The 15,778-nt window shown below is 35.4% G+C and overlaps 1 protein-coding gene across 4 annotated transcripts in view; it reads left to right on the top strand.

The window, feature by feature from the left end:
- Window positions 1–12,398: 12,398 nt before the first annotated feature.
- PTPRC (protein tyrosine phosphatase receptor type C) overlaps window positions 12,399–15,778 on the top strand; it is a 118,589-nt gene continuing 115,209 nt past the window's right edge. For all 4 annotated transcript variants that reach the window (XM_037825094.1, XM_037825093.1, XM_037825092.1 and 1 more), the window contains exons 1-2: window positions 12,399–12,556; window positions 12,638–12,753. In XM_037825094.1, the coding sequence (XP_037681022.1) occupies window positions 12,681–12,753 (73 nt within the window). In that variant the 5' untranslated portion in view covers window positions 12,399–12,556; window positions 12,638–12,680. The remainder of the gene's footprint in view (window positions 12,557–12,637; window positions 12,754–15,778) is intronic.

The raw sequence follows: 15,778 nt of genomic DNA, 5'->3' as shown, positions 1-15,778 counted from the left end.
AGCAATCCCACTATTAGGTATATACTCCAAAGAATTGAAAGTAGGAACTCAAAGAGATATTTGCACACTGATGTTCATAGCAGCATTGGTCACAATTGCCAAAAGATGGAAGCAGCCCAGGTGTTCATCAACTGATGAATGGAAAAACAAAATGCAGTATATACATCCAATGAACTATTATTGAGCCATGAAAAGGAATGAAGTCCTGATACATGCAACAACATGACTGAAACTTGAAAACATCATATTAGTGAAAAAAGCCAGACACATAAGGACAAATATTGTGTGATCTCACTTTTTTTAAACAATTAGAGTAAACAAACTCATAGAGTCAGAATCTAGAATATAGGATACAAAGGGATGAGGTGGAGATAGGGAATGGTAAGTTAAGGGCTTAAAATGTTCAGGGTTCCTATTTGTAATAATGAAAATATTTTGGTAATGGATGGTGGTGATGGTAGCACATTGTGAATGCAATTAACAGCACTGAAATATATATTTGAATATGATTAAATGGAAAATGTTAGATTGTACATATGGTAACAATAAAAATTTTAAAAAAATCCATGGAACGACATCTCACAAACAGTAAACCCTAGGTTAAACCATGGACTTTAATTAATAGTATAATTATAAAAATGTTCTATCATCAATTGTAACAAATGTTCCACACCAATGTAAGGTGTTGGAGGTGGGGTGGTATATGGGAATTCTGTCTTTTATGCATGATTGTTCTGTAAACCCACAACTTCTCTAATAAAGAAAAAAAGCTTTAGACAATTCAGAGCCGAAAATGGGACCTTCTTCATGTGCTTTACTGAATGGTCAAAGGAGTGTGTAATGATCTTGAGAGGACAAGCATGATTGTTGAAAGCTGTGACAGACTAAAGTTCTAGGAACATAGCACATCAAATCCATACATTCTTACTTGAGTTTGGCAATTATTTTATTTAATTTAGCAGGGTACACCTCAGAGCTCATCTAATGCTGTATACTTTGTAACTCTGTGTTACCACAACAGAACATCTGAATACCTGTTTTCTTTGAAATTTTGAGATTTGCTGTTAACTTTATTGAAAGGATTTTTTGTTTTCTCTTATCCATTATTTATTTGAATTTATTTCAAGCTGGATGCATAATTTTTGCTTGAAACTGCATACTTTGAAACATTTTAAACACTGTCCACTGATTCACTGACTATTGTTGGTATTATGCCATTGTTCCACAGTTTTATTCAAAGCACTGCCTGATTCAAAGACAAACTGTTAGTGTTTTGTTTTTTGTGGAAAAAAAAATATATATATATATATACACACACACAGAGTATCTGACATCATTTTCAAATAATCAGAGCTACCAAGAAAGAAACCACCATTAACCACTGCTTTCATATCATATTGATGAAGAGTATGAGAATTGTATGCCAAGTGATGGAAAACCATACATGAGGGTAAACAAATTCATGCAGGTGGGCAGAACACCTGTGGGACAGATATGGTACAAGGGAAGCACCAGTGACAGTTAAGACACAGCAAAGTGCACAGCATCCTTTTTTATATATAAATTTTTTTATCCTGTTGAAAAAAATGAACAAATAGAGGCATGATTTCTATTTTGCAAAATTTAAACTATTCTCATGTATATATGATAGTTCTATTTTATTTCCAACATTGTATTTATTCAAAGATGTTCAGAGAGTCCCTACATTGTGATAAATTTGCTACATGCTTTATTTTAATGTGTCCAGCTATGCAACTGACATATCCCAGAACAGAAAGTCATGCACGGCCAGCAGCTAGTGCAGAGAGAGATGCCGCGAAAATTCTGCATCCTTTAGCCATCAAAGGAATTGACAGCAAATGTTAAACATGACATGTAATCACTAACAAGGAGCCCAATGTAAAACATGCTTATCTCAGCTTAGACCTCATGGAACAAGAACAATGTAGCATTCACACAAGACCAGGGCAGAGTGGAATACTTCTTCAGTTTGCTAAAAGTTGCAAGAGTTTGTTAGTGAGGCAGATTTGGAAACTGGTATCAGAACTCACTGCCTATTGTTTATAGTTCTTCGTATATATTACTGGTTTATTAAACAGTCTGAATTCAATGCAGTATAAACACAAAATAATTTGACTTTTCTCTTGTTAGTGGACACCTGTGCTGCAGTGTTTCTTTGATTCTAAGACGACACATTTTATAAGACATGAAAATGTTTTTTTTTAATTTTTTGATAAATAAAGTGTTCTAATTTGCTAATGCTGCTGGAATGCAAAATACCAGAAATGGATTGGCTTTTATAAAAGGGGGTTTATTTGATTACACAGTTACAATCTCAAGGCCATAAAGCATCCAAGGTAACACATCAGCAATCAGGTACCTTCACTGGAGGACAGCCAATGGTGTCCGGAAAACCTCTGTTAGCTGGGAAGGCATGTGACTGGCGTCTGCTCCAAAATTCTGGTTTCAAAATGGCTTTCTTCCAGGACATTCCTCTCTAGGCTGCAGTTCCTCAAAAATGTCACTCTTAGTTGCACTTGGGGTGTTTGTCCTCTCTTAGCTTCTCCAGAGCAAGAGTCTGCTTTCAACAGCTGTCTTCAAACTGTCTCACATCTGCAGCTCCTCTCTCAGCTCCTGTGCTTTCTTCAAAGTGTCCCTCTTGGCTGTAGCAAGCTCGCTCCTTCTGTCTGAGCTTATATAGTGCTCCAGTAATTTAATTCAGACCCACCCTCAATGGGTGGGCCAACACCTCCATGGAAATTATCCAATCAGAGTCATCACCCACAGTTGGGTGGGGCGTATCTCCATGGAAACACTCAAAGAATTACAATCTAATTAACACTGATAGATCTGCCCACACAAGATTACATCAAAGATAATGGCATTTGGGGGACATAATACATTCAAACTGGCACATAAAGTTAATGAAAAAATAAGACATTTGAACATAGCTGAAATCAGGATGCATCTCACAGTCAATGATTTCTATGAGTCAGTGAAATACAGAATACTAAATTTCCCTTTTCTATCTCTTAACAGTACAGAGGACAGGTTTCTTAACTTTGTAGTCACTTTTAGGTAAAAAAAAATTATTAATTCTAGTCCAGTTAACCACTTCAATTTCACACGCAGTTTAGCTGTCTTGCCTCCTCTTTTTCTCCCAGCACCCATCACCTTGGCCTGGGAGATTTGAAGAAAGGTCAGGTCTGAGGAGAGCTACTTCCTTTGTGTATCTACTTCTTTTGTCTGTTGGGGCTAGAAGGAGGGATAGGATGTATGAACTATTGTATATTCTTATAATTATAACCTAGTATAACTAATCCATTTATTGAATACGTGCTTAATAAATTAATTTAATTCTCACAACACTAACATAATATTATTAGCCCCATTTTGGAGACCTTAAATAAATTCTACAAATAGTATTTAGCTCTGTTTATTGACTGCTACAAAAGACTTCCTCAAGCAATTTTTTTAAAAAACATCAGTATGTTTTTTTGTCATTTTTTTTAAACAATGTTGGCATTGATGTGTAGGGATATGTGGACCAGCTGTATCTAAACTCACTAGGAGAGTTGAGGTTCTGGTGCTCAGAGTTGGAAAAACCATCAAGGCAGTATCATCTGCTCCCCTTAAACAACTTGATGTTAGTAAATATTATTTTTGCTTGGATTTTATTTTACACAAAGACAGGGAGACAGATTTATTAAGTAACAGGCTCTTTGCTCAATACCTAAAATGTTAAAATGCAACAGGGTTGAGCACAAGAAGGTATTTTAATATCTCATAAAGATGTAGAAGTATACCCTCCTTCTGTGTTCCTATAATATTTTGTTCTTCAAGAAGAATATGCATCAAATTTCATAGTTGCTAGTGCTAATTCAGTCATTTATTTAACCAAGGCTTTTCTACTGCCATCCTTGCCTGTGCTACTGCACAAGTTCTCCCGCCATTCTGCTGGCTCCTACCCTTGCCAACTCCCAGAACGTTGGCCACGCCACAGCCTCATGTGTTAGTCTTATCATTTATTTGTTCACTCATTTGAAAAATTTCATGTATTCCAACCACTGTACTAAATACTCATGGCCTTCTATCAAGAAAATTATGTTCTAGTGAGGGGTCAGATATAGGAAAAAAAAGAAAAAAACAAATAAATCTTTAGATTTGTGATGTATAACAAGTACTATGGAGAAAATCAATGATGTTCTGAGATAGAAAATAACATGGAGGGGCCTCATTTAAGGTGATACTTCACTGAGGAAATTACATTTAAGTTGCTAACTAAACTAAGCTGTGTAAAGAGTGGGTGGGTGAGGGATGAGATAGGAAGGACATTCTAGAGAGAATGAAGGACAAAGGCTCTGAAGTGAGAAAAAGCTTGACATTCTAAGAAACAAAGAAGAAGACAAGTATGGCCAGAGCAAATTGGGAATGAAGTGGAAAATGATGCTAAATGAGTTGGAGAAATGAATATAATTGTTGAATTTTATTCCAAGTGCAAAGTGGGAAATATTGAGAGGTTATATGCAAGGAATTATCATGACCTGATTTGTATTTTAAGAAGATTGGTGTGACTGCTCTGTGGAAGAAATATTGAAGGGAAATAAGATGGAGGCTTGGAGACCAGCTAGAAGGTTGTTGTAGCAATGACGGTGGCTTGGTATAAAATGGTATAATTAGAAAGGGAGTACCAATAAGGTAGACAGTGGAGGTAAAATGAATGGAACTTGTTGATGAATTAGATATAGGTATGAGGAGAAAGGAAAAATAAAATAAAATAAAAACTTAAATTTCTGGCATAAGTTTCTGGGTTTATGTTTGTGAATTTACAGATATGGGGAAGATTCAGGGTTGGAATCCAGTTTAGAGAAGGTGTAGGTCAAGGCATCCACCTTCTGTTTAAATTGGCTGTAAGGTAACATGGAGGACATATCAATAAGTTAGTAGCACATGTGGGTCCAGAAACCTATAATATAGACCTGACTAGAGATATAAATTTGTTAGCCATCAGCATGAATGAGCTTATCCAGAAAGAAGTGGGCCAGGATGGAGCTTTTAACATATAATTACTTTAAATCAGGTAGAGGAAGAGGACCCAACATAGGAAATTGCCGTGGAAAAGCCAGTGCAGTCAAGGAAAATCATCAGATAATGGTGTTTTGGAAGCCTAAAATAGATAATGCTCAGAGAGAGGCTGACTACATTTAATGCTGCTAGGAAGTCATGTGATATAAAGGCAGAGAAATAAGTGATGGTTTAAGATCTGGCAACGTGTGATCACTGGCAAGAAGACACAAGAACAATGCTTACTAAGCTTCAATAGATCCCAAGGCTCTTAGGATAAAAATGAATCTCAGAACCTTAGGCCTGGCAGGGTTTGACTATCATCTCCCTCTGAAGTCTCATCTTATTCTAGGCTTTCTTCTCTCTGTGCCAGGAAGACCTGCTTCTTTCTGATCCCTGAACACATTCTCCTCCTTTAAATAGATTGTTCTTTCTGCCTGGAACACCATTCTTTATCCCCATGTCCATTTAACATCTATTAATTTTTCAGACCTAGTTTCATTGGTTATTTTTTATTCCAGGGAAACTTCCCTGACCTCATGATTAGGCCAAATCCCCTATTATAAAACTTGTCACAATGATTAGTTATCTGTTTCTTCAACAGACCTATAGATTTCATGAGGGCAGAAGGTCTGTCTGCTTTGCTCACCATTTCATCCTTGTGTCAAAGTGACTGTCTTAAATTAGAGGCTCACTAAATATATGTTGAATTATTGAGTAAAGTAATGAATGAATAACATCTACTTCTGCAATTAACCTCATGTAATCTCTTTTTATCTTTAAATAACCTTTGTTATACATATCTTTAAAAATGGAAAACGGTTTGATTAAGTAAAATCTTATTTAAAATCTATTACTGTACCTTCAGGGGAAGATGGTGGAGTAATGAGCTCCAGGACTTAGTCTTTCCACCCAAACAACTATTAAACAGGCAACAACTTACTGACACAACTATCCTGAAACTTCAGAGGCCAGAAGAACACTGTACAGCGTCTAGGGAAAAGCCGGAGGGCTGCATTTGCTGAGGAGGCCAGGAAAGCTCACCTTTGGGGAGCTGTTGGAGAAGCTTTTGAGTCCTTTCTGATCCCCTCCCAGGGCACTTTGGAGCTGGTCTGCAAACCTCGTGAGTCCCTGGTCCTGTTTGGCTGGGAATGACTGACCTGGAAAGGTCCTCTCTGGAGTGACCCTCCTCACAGAATTTTTTCTCTGGGTAAAAGCAGTGTGAGACAATGAAAGGAGTGTAAGAAACTACAGAGGCAGACGTTTGTAGACAAAGGCCTGCTGGTGTCAAATTCCCGGGTGATGGAAGTCTGTCTCCTGGGAAACAGAGGGGACAGTCAAACTCCTATAAATGGAGGAACTCTGAAACAACTAGCAAGCAAAAGCCCAGGACAAGAGAGAGGCCCAGAAAGACGGGGAAAACCCTGTGCACTGCATTTGCCTTGGGCAGACCTTCCTGATAGAGAGCTAAAGCTCAAGAAAATCCTTCTCTTATCCCCAGCTGGATACAAAACCAAAAAACAGACATCCCAGCGAGTAAATCCCAGAGTTAACATTTAAAAATATCAAAATGTATAGTGTGCAATAAAAGAGTACAAGACAAGCAAAGAAACAGGAAATGATGGCCCATCCAAAGGAAAAATATAAAATTACAGAAAACACTAATGAAGAAGACAAGAATGTGGACATACTGAACTAAGTCTTTCAAAAAATGATCTTAAAAATGCTCAAGTTGATGTAAATAGTAACCAAAGGAGAGCTGGATAAATAATATCAGATAAAAAAGACTTCATCAAAAATAGTTACAAGGGGCAAAGATGGTCATTATATACTGATGAAAGGGATGATTCAACAGGAAGATTAACAATTATAAATATATGCTTATTGCACCTAACAGCAGAGCCCTCAAAATATATGAAGCAAATACTGACAGATTTGAAGGGAAAAACTGATGTTCTACATATAGAAGGAGACTCTAACACACCACTCTCAATTATGGATAGAACACCTAGTCAGATGATCAATAAGAAAGTATAGGACTTGAATGATACATAAACCAACTATATATAGACACTGCACCCAGTGAAAACAGAGTGCACACTCTTCTTGAGTGCACATGGATCATTCTTCAGTATAGACTGTATATTGGGTCACAAACAAGTCTCAATAAATTAAAAAATATTGAAATCATACAATGCATATTCCCCAACCATAAATGAATGAAGCTGGAAATCAATAACAGAGGGATTTTGCATCCAGCTGGTGATAAGAGAAGGATTTTCTTGAGCTTCAGCTCTTCTATCAGGAAGGTCTGCCCTAGGCAAATAACAAATATGTGGAAATTAAACAACATGTTCTTAACCAATGGGTTAAAGAGGAAATAAGAAGCAAAATTAGGAAATATCTTGAGGCAAAATGAAAACGAAAATACAATATGCCAAAAACTTATGGTATGCAGCAAAGGCAGTGCTGAGAGGGAAATTTATAGTGCTAAATGCTTACATTAAAAAAAGAAGAAAGACTTCAAATCAGAGACACAGCTCAAAACCGGAAGAACTAGAAAAAGAAGAGCAAACTAAACCCAAAGTGAGCAGAAGGAAGGAAATAACAAAGATTAGAGATGAGATAAATGAAACAGAAAATTAAAAAAACAAAGCAAAACAGTAGAGAGAAGCAACAAAACCAAAAGTTGGCTCTTTGAAAAGATCAATAAAATCAACTAAACTTTAGCTGGACTGACAAAAGAAAAAAGAGAGAGGCTACAAACAATGGAAATCAGAAATGAAAAGGGGGACATTACTACCAACTTCACTAAAAGGAGAAGAGGATACTGTGAACAATTCTATGCCAATAAATTAGATAATCTAAATGAAATTGACAAATTCTTAGAAGCACACAAACATTGTCTTAAGAAGAAATAGGAGATTTCAACAAAGCAATTACTAGTAAAGAGATTGAACCAGTAATCAAAAACATCCCAACAAAGAAAAGCCCAGGAGCAGATGGCTTCACAGGGGTATTCTACCAAACATTCCAGGAGGAGTTAATTCCAATTTTGCTCAAACTCTTCCAAAAAATTGAGAAGGGAACACTACCTAACTGAGTCCGTGAGGACAATATCACCCTCATACCAAAGCTGGTTAAAGGTACCACAAGAAAAGAAAACTAAAAACAAATATCTCTTCAGAATATAGATGCCAAAATCCTTAACAAAAAAAAAAAAAAACTAGCAAACTGAATCCAGCAATATATTAAAAGAATTATACACCACAATCAAGTGGGATTTTTCCATGGTATGCAAGGTTGGTTCAACATAAGAAAATAAATTAATGTAATATACCATATTCGCAGGATGAAGGAAAAAAATGCACACACACATGATCATCCAATTGATTCAGAAAAGACATTTGACAAAATATGGTACCCTTTCTTGATAAAAACACTTAGAACACTTGGAATAGAAGGAAACTTCCTCAACACGAAAAGGGCATATATGTAAAGCCCACAACTAAATCCTATTTAATGGTGAAAGTGTGCAGGAAAAAAAAAAGACATCCAAATTTGAAAGGAAGAAGTATATAATGTGGTATATACATACAATGGAATATTATTCAGCTGTAAAAAGGAACAAAGTCCTGATACATGCAACAACATGAATCTTGAAAACATCATGTTAAGTGAAATAAGCCAGACACAAAAGGACAAATATTGTGTGATCTCACTGTTTTGAAACAATTAGAGTAAGCAAACTCATCGAGTCAGAATCTAGAATGTAGGTTACCAGGGGATGGTTGGGCTTAGGGAATAGGAAGTTAGGGCTTAAAATGTACAGGGTTCCTATTTGGAATGATAGAAATATTTTGGTAATGGATGGTGGTGATGGTAGCACAATATTGTGAAGGTAACTAATAATACTAAAATATATATCTGAATGTGATTACAAGGGGAAATGTTAGATTATATATATGGTAACAGAGTAAAAAATTTTTTTAAATCGAACTACACTGCACACATAGTGAACCCTATGTTAAACCACGGACTTTAATTAATAGTACAATTATAAAAATGTTCTATCGTTAATTGTAACAAATGTTCCACACCAGTGCAAGGTGTGGTGGTGGAGTAGTATATGGGAATCCTGTATTTTATGCATGATTATTCTGTAAACCCATAACTAACTAAGAAGTTAGGATTTAAGGGTGATTATGGTTACTGAATCATTACATAGCTATTCCTTTTTACTTTCTGGTATATTAGAATAGACAGAGGGACATACCTGAATACCTGAAGTTTGAACTGTAATCTAGCTGCCTTGATCTCCGATAACCATTGTGTAGCCTTTATCTTGTGCCCTTGTAGTTGTAAAAACCTTGTGATTAACCTTCACTTGTACCCATTTATCCAGTCTTTCGGCTTTAAAGTCTTATGATCACTAACGACAGCCCCTAATGTTTATTAATGAAGGACCTTGGGTCAGCCCAGAACTAACCCACCCCAAGTCCAAAGTTATCTTGATGACCGAAGCTGGATCGAACCAAAATGGGCCCACCTGACATGCGCAGTAGTTAGACTTTAACCTATACATCACCTATACCTCATAAAAATCATGTCCATCATCATATTAAGGAAGCCATTTCCTTACATCTGTTCTGTGACTAAGCATGAAATCAATCTGTGCATGCTCAATAATTAAATCACTTCTAGTTACACCATCTGGGGCCATTGAAGTCATTATCCTAAAACCTGCCCATCTTATGATACTATAAAACCATCAGAATTATTGTAGTTCCGGGAGACAGATTTTGAACCATTAGGCCCTCTGCTCTCCTGCTTCATACCTTGCAATAATATCTTTGAAACCCTGGTGTCTCAGGAATTGAGTACGTTGGGCAAAAGGATCCACTGCCTTGGTCTGGTAACACACCTTTTCTAACAAAAGAAAATCTAATATTGCGATTTTTCATTACAAATCAATCAGCTATGATTATTTTGAAATTTTATTGATCAAACTTTGAAATTGTTTTAGATACAAATCTTTTCAATCATTCAGGAAGGGCTGTATTTGCTATATATAACCTCTGGAATTTTCTGGCCCTTTCCTAGCTTCAGTTGCTCTTAAGAAAAATACCCATTTATCAGCAGCCTGCTTACCCTCCCTCCGTCTCAGTATCAGTGAGAGTGGATTACATCAATATGCCACAAACACTCCTATTTTCTATGAGGGTTTTCTGCTGCTCTGTGTCTGAGGGGCCTAATGGGATAAAGAAGAGATGTTTCTCAGATGCCTCTGTGCAAAGTCCCAAAGTTACACAGATTCCTTCCTGGATCTCCAGCCCAGGGTCAAAGGGTAGCTGTTAGGGCCTTCCTCTTTGCCTCTGCTCTGACAGCCAGTATCTCAGGCAGAACCAAAACCCTGACTGGTCACTGTCTACTTTCTGAAGAGTTACTAGAGTGGCCCAGCTCTGCCTGATCATGTGCTTGGCATCCCCGGGGTATAATCTCCCTGCCCACCTGCCTGAAATGGAATTTAATCTTCTAAATTGCTGTTTCTTCAAAGCTGGTATCTTCAAATCTCTTCTTGCCGTCTCTTTAAGGCTTCTAAACCCACATTTTTAGCTTTTGATAGTGTATATTTAATATGCTTTCCTCCCTTTTAAAGACTTGCACTTTCCTCCTGGCTTCCTCTTTTGTCAAATGCTCTACCCCAACAGCAAGCTAAGAGAACACAAGTATTTGCCTGAAGACATGCAAAGCTAATCCCCAAATGGTTTTCCATTGCAAATGTATTTTAAGCCTTGGGGAAGAAGCCTAGCACTCAAATTTGGTGAGCTCTGGCACATATTTTTCAGTAGTCCTGCCTGCATGCCGATTAGTGTATATTTTCACAACTATTTCCTTTAAAAATACATTTGCAAAAAGAGAACATCATTTTTATGGAACCGCTATTTTATCTTTTAGAGATAAAAAGTTTATAAAAATACATATTACAAAAACACTGGGAAAAGGAAGGAGTAAAACAAGGCAACAAAAGTAAGATGAGACTTGGATTCAAATCATTATTTTCCACTTCTTAGATATGAGACCTTGAACAAATACCCGCACTCCTTGAATTTCATAGATAAACTGGAAACAATAAGTTCATCTATCTCAAGGGTGGTTGTGCTAAATTAGAGAGTGCATATACAGTTCTAAGCATAGATCCTGCACATGGTAAGAGCCCAATAAGTTAGCTATGGTCGTAACAATAATAAAATCATAGTGAAAATAACAATCTTGTTATAAGATTATTAGTCAGATTTTAGTGTGGGGTTATTTCCACTTGCATAAAGCAGTTTTTGACTTGGTAGTTCCTAGTAGCCAATGAGAGAATAAAACAGATAAATTTGTAAATATCAAAATATTTATTTCCTTCAATACAAGAACTCTACAATACTGATTTCTATCTAGGGGTTACAGAGTTATTGCAAGGGCTCAGTGTGTCTACAAGCCCATCAAGAATTAGCTATAGGTCAAATAAATAGTGTCTTGTACATGTGTGTGCTATTATTTTTAAATAATTCATTTACAGTTCATTAATTCATTTACTTGCATTGCTGACTTCATGGTAGCTTTCTCCAGTAAGTGCTTTCCTTATTGATAGACTTACTAACAACACCTCAGAATCACAAAGGACATTGTATATTAATTTATTGTCTCATTTATCAAAAAGTTTGGGAAAATATTGCCTGAAAGAAACAAAAAAAACTTGACTTTTATAAAAGATAACTCTTGGTTGTCATTGCCTTCTTTCCCTTATCAACATCAGTAAGAATATCCTGAGTCACAGAAACATTAATTTTTAAAGGATTTACTGTTTTGGAAGTGACATTCTGATTCTACTTCTAGCCCCCCAAGGACATCTGTGAAAGATTTGGGGCAAACCTGTAAAGCTCTCTGAGAGTACTTTTGCATAGGAAATGGGTTTGACTGTTTTACCAGTCATCTCACCAGGTTTTGAATGCCCTAATGGTGAATAATACTGGCTTCATTCACTCATTTTGGTCACCTTAATAAATCAAGTAGAGGTATTTTCTACTAGTTCAGTTACTGTATCATCTTGACAACCTCCATTCAGTTTTATCCATGCTGTATCTATTTACCACCTTTTAGGTGAGGAAATTATTATTTTTGGAGGATCTGATTTTGAAAAGTTGTAATGAATATTGTGAAGAAGTACTATTTGAATAGTTTAAAAAAATCCTCCTTCAGGGGAAATCTTTTAAAAGGCCTACCAAATTAGTCTAATTACTTGAATTAAGGAAGTAAGATGCCTTTGCACTGACTTTGAACGTCTCTTTTGACTTCCTGCAAAGAGGACCCTTTACAGTATTTTTGGAGAAGTTGGTAAAACCGAATCTGACATCATCACCTAGTACATGAAGCTAGCAAGTGGTTTGTTCTTAGGGTAACAGAGGAGGAAATTGCTCCCTGTCTGATAAGACAATAGTGAAGAGTATGCATTAATTTCTTTTCTTTTTTATTCAATTTGTCAGAGAAAACCTTTTACAGAGATAATCATTATTTTGCCTTGCAGAAGAACGCATGCTGTTTCATAAGGCTACGGCTGATTTCCAGATATGACCATGTATTTGTGGCTTAAACTTTTGGTGTTTGGCTTTGCCTTTCTGGATGCAGAGGTGTTTGCTATGGGTAAGTACAATGATATTTAATATGTCCTTAATTATTTCTTTCCTTTTGGAGGGGAATTGGTTTTAAATAGGCATAAAAATAAATAAGAATTGGTGACAAGAAATGAGGAAGACTGCAGTAAAATAGTTAAGGCTGTTGTCCAACAGGGAGACGTGACTTGTTTTTTGACAGAATACATTGTTTCTGTTTTAAAAAGGCATGATTATTTGAAAAAGATTTACAATTTTGAAGGAAAACATTGTCTATCAGTGTCTTAGTTTGCAAACTGTTAAACAGTATTACCAAAGCAACATTGTTAACCCCCAAAGTGACATGAACATAACTTTATGAAAGTCTGAGGAAATTTTTAATGACCAAATAGGTGCGTTCTTATCTTTTTAACAAAAAACACATTTTCTAAACTCAAGATGGCTTTGGTTTTGTGTCAGTCACTCCCTCCGGTCAGGAGTTCACTTCCTCAAATTTTACTTAGTATTAAAAATATGTTATTGAATATTTAGTTACATGGTAGTTCAAAATAATTTACATGAGTATTGAGTAAAATTTTAACTTTCTATATATTCTTATCATGGAATGTATTTTAAATCAAATTTTTAGTTCCTTATTAAGAGTTTAATGAATTTTTGCTTTGAAAATTCTTGTGGGGCCACCGCCCTTCCTGGGTGATGGGAAAATTAGAGCCTTGATGAGATTAAAATATGTAAACTCTAAGAATCATGCAAATGCTGTGTTCTGTAGGAAAATGCAACTAATTGGACTTTGGGTACCTATTTAAGTTTGAGATCTTTGCACACCTATTATCTATTTAATGAACATTTCTTCAACAGTTTTCATTGGGTCATGAATTATTTTCAGTTACTAAGTTTAACTAATAGACTGATATTTAGTAGTTTTCCTCCTTATGATATAGTATCTAAAATCCTTTTTATTGAAAGGGCATTGAAAATGGATTTCTTGTAGAAATTCCAAACCAGTAAACAGTAAAAAGGAAAGAATGATTTTTAAAAATCTTAGCTTATTGGGATCTACTTTGAAACCTAGTTTGACTTTCCACTGCTTTCCTTTTCTCTGAAAGGCAGGGCAGCAGCTAACTCCTGAGCATGCTACATTGTCTATTTATGTTTTATATATTGGATAACCAAGGAGAGTGGAAAGAAAAGGAGTCTGAGATGTCTTTTTTTTCCCTGCAGAGCTGGATTTAAATATATCTATATCTATAGCCATATATATCTATGTTAGGTAGAGAATTTTGTCAAGTTGGTATCTCTATAAAGTTGGTTATCCTAACCAAAATCAAATTATAAAGAATAATAATTTAATTATTCTTATTTTTTAATAAGGAAATACATATGTTCTTATAAATGAGAGTATAATTGCACTAAAAGTTCTCATACAGCAAGTGTTGCAAACAATTCTAAATGAACATAAAGCCATGCCAATATATATTGTAGGCCATGGAGCAAACAGCTGTAAAATATTTCAACTTTGCCCATTAAAGGTTTTTGTTTTTGTCTTTTTTTTTTTTTTTTTTTTTTTACCATGGGAAACATCTTTAAATTCATAATGAAAATATGAGTGCAATAGGATCTGGAAACCTTTAAATCAACTTTGCTGAATCATTTATATTCTAAAGAAATGGATAGATAATACTTAGATTTATTTTGAACAAGTTTATATTCAATTGTTCACACATATCAAGAGCAAACACATTTCTAGAAGACATGGATAGTCTTTCTGAAAAATATACTTATTTCTGGGAGAATATATACAGACATAATCATTCGTGTCTGCAGATATTGTTCATCATACTTTTAAGTTCCGAGAGGCATTTTGTGGTTCAACATACAATTGAGGAAGTTATTAATGTTTTAACAATATATTTTTCTTTTAGTAATAAATGGGTTGAATTACATGTATTATTTTACATGTTAAAATTGAATTTAGTGTATACAGGAAATATAGACTGTTGTGTAGCAAAATTTATATCATGTACTCTAAAGGATAAAGAAATAGATCCTAAAGTAGAGAAAGATCAATGGATACATATGTGCAAGTTTGGATGTTTTATAATTAGTCTCTAAATACATGAATGGACAAGACCAAAGTGAAGCTTCACCAGGGTAACAATACTGGGTTCAGTTTTATGCAAAAGATTGCAATCTCCTTGCTCTGTGCCTCTTTGCCGTGATAACTGGAAACCCAAACATTGTTTAAATTTTCTAAATAAATCTAAGGAACAATAATAGTTTTTTAGAATTCAGTTATGGTGAATCCTCGCTGGCTGGTGTTAAACCAGGCAAATCTGGCACTCTATCCTTACAGTTCAGACTCATTTCTTGGACATAATTCTCCATTTTTTCCATCTACATTAAAAAGAAAAAAATTTACGTTACAAATTTGTATTGCACCTTGCCCAAAATAGGCATTCACTACCAAGTATTAACTGAATCCTACGAAGTTCTAAAAACTCTACAGTTTAGAGATTTGTGGATGTGAGGATGATTATTTACTAATTTATTTTAAAAAAACCTTTCTTAATAAAACCTGCTTATGACCCTTATCGTTGTTAGAATTTGAAATACATTTCGTTAGAGGAATGGTAAGTGGGGTGGGTGGGTAGAGAACTGTTTTTCTCTCTTGCTCTAGGTAACTAAGCACACGGCAGCGTGGTAGCTTGAGCTAGGTCATTTCTCTGTTCTGGGCTATTTGGTATCTCTTCACCAGTGACACTTAACCAGTGTAGAAATATGCCACACACACACACACACACACACACACACACACACACACAAAAGTATATATATACACACACACGCATACTACTTATATGTTAATTATGTGTAAACGCATATATAATAGTTTTAGGTAATACATATTTATCTATATATCTATCTATTGATCATCTATCTATCTAATCTGTTTATCTATCTATCTATACTGAATTTCCACTTTTGTCTACCCTTCAAACACTGGGGTTCTTTGGGTTTCAGTCCATGGCAAGTTTCATTCTTTTTCTCTACACTCT

This window comes from Choloepus didactylus, chromosome 2 (genome assembly GCF_015220235.1).
Source record: "Choloepus didactylus isolate mChoDid1 chromosome 2, mChoDid1.pri, whole genome shotgun sequence".
Classification (NCBI taxonomy): Eukaryota; Metazoa; Chordata; class Mammalia; order Pilosa; family Megalonychidae; genus Choloepus; species Choloepus didactylus.
Note: the sequence above shows the minus strand (reverse complement) of the source record. Positions and strands in the feature narration are given on the sequence as shown.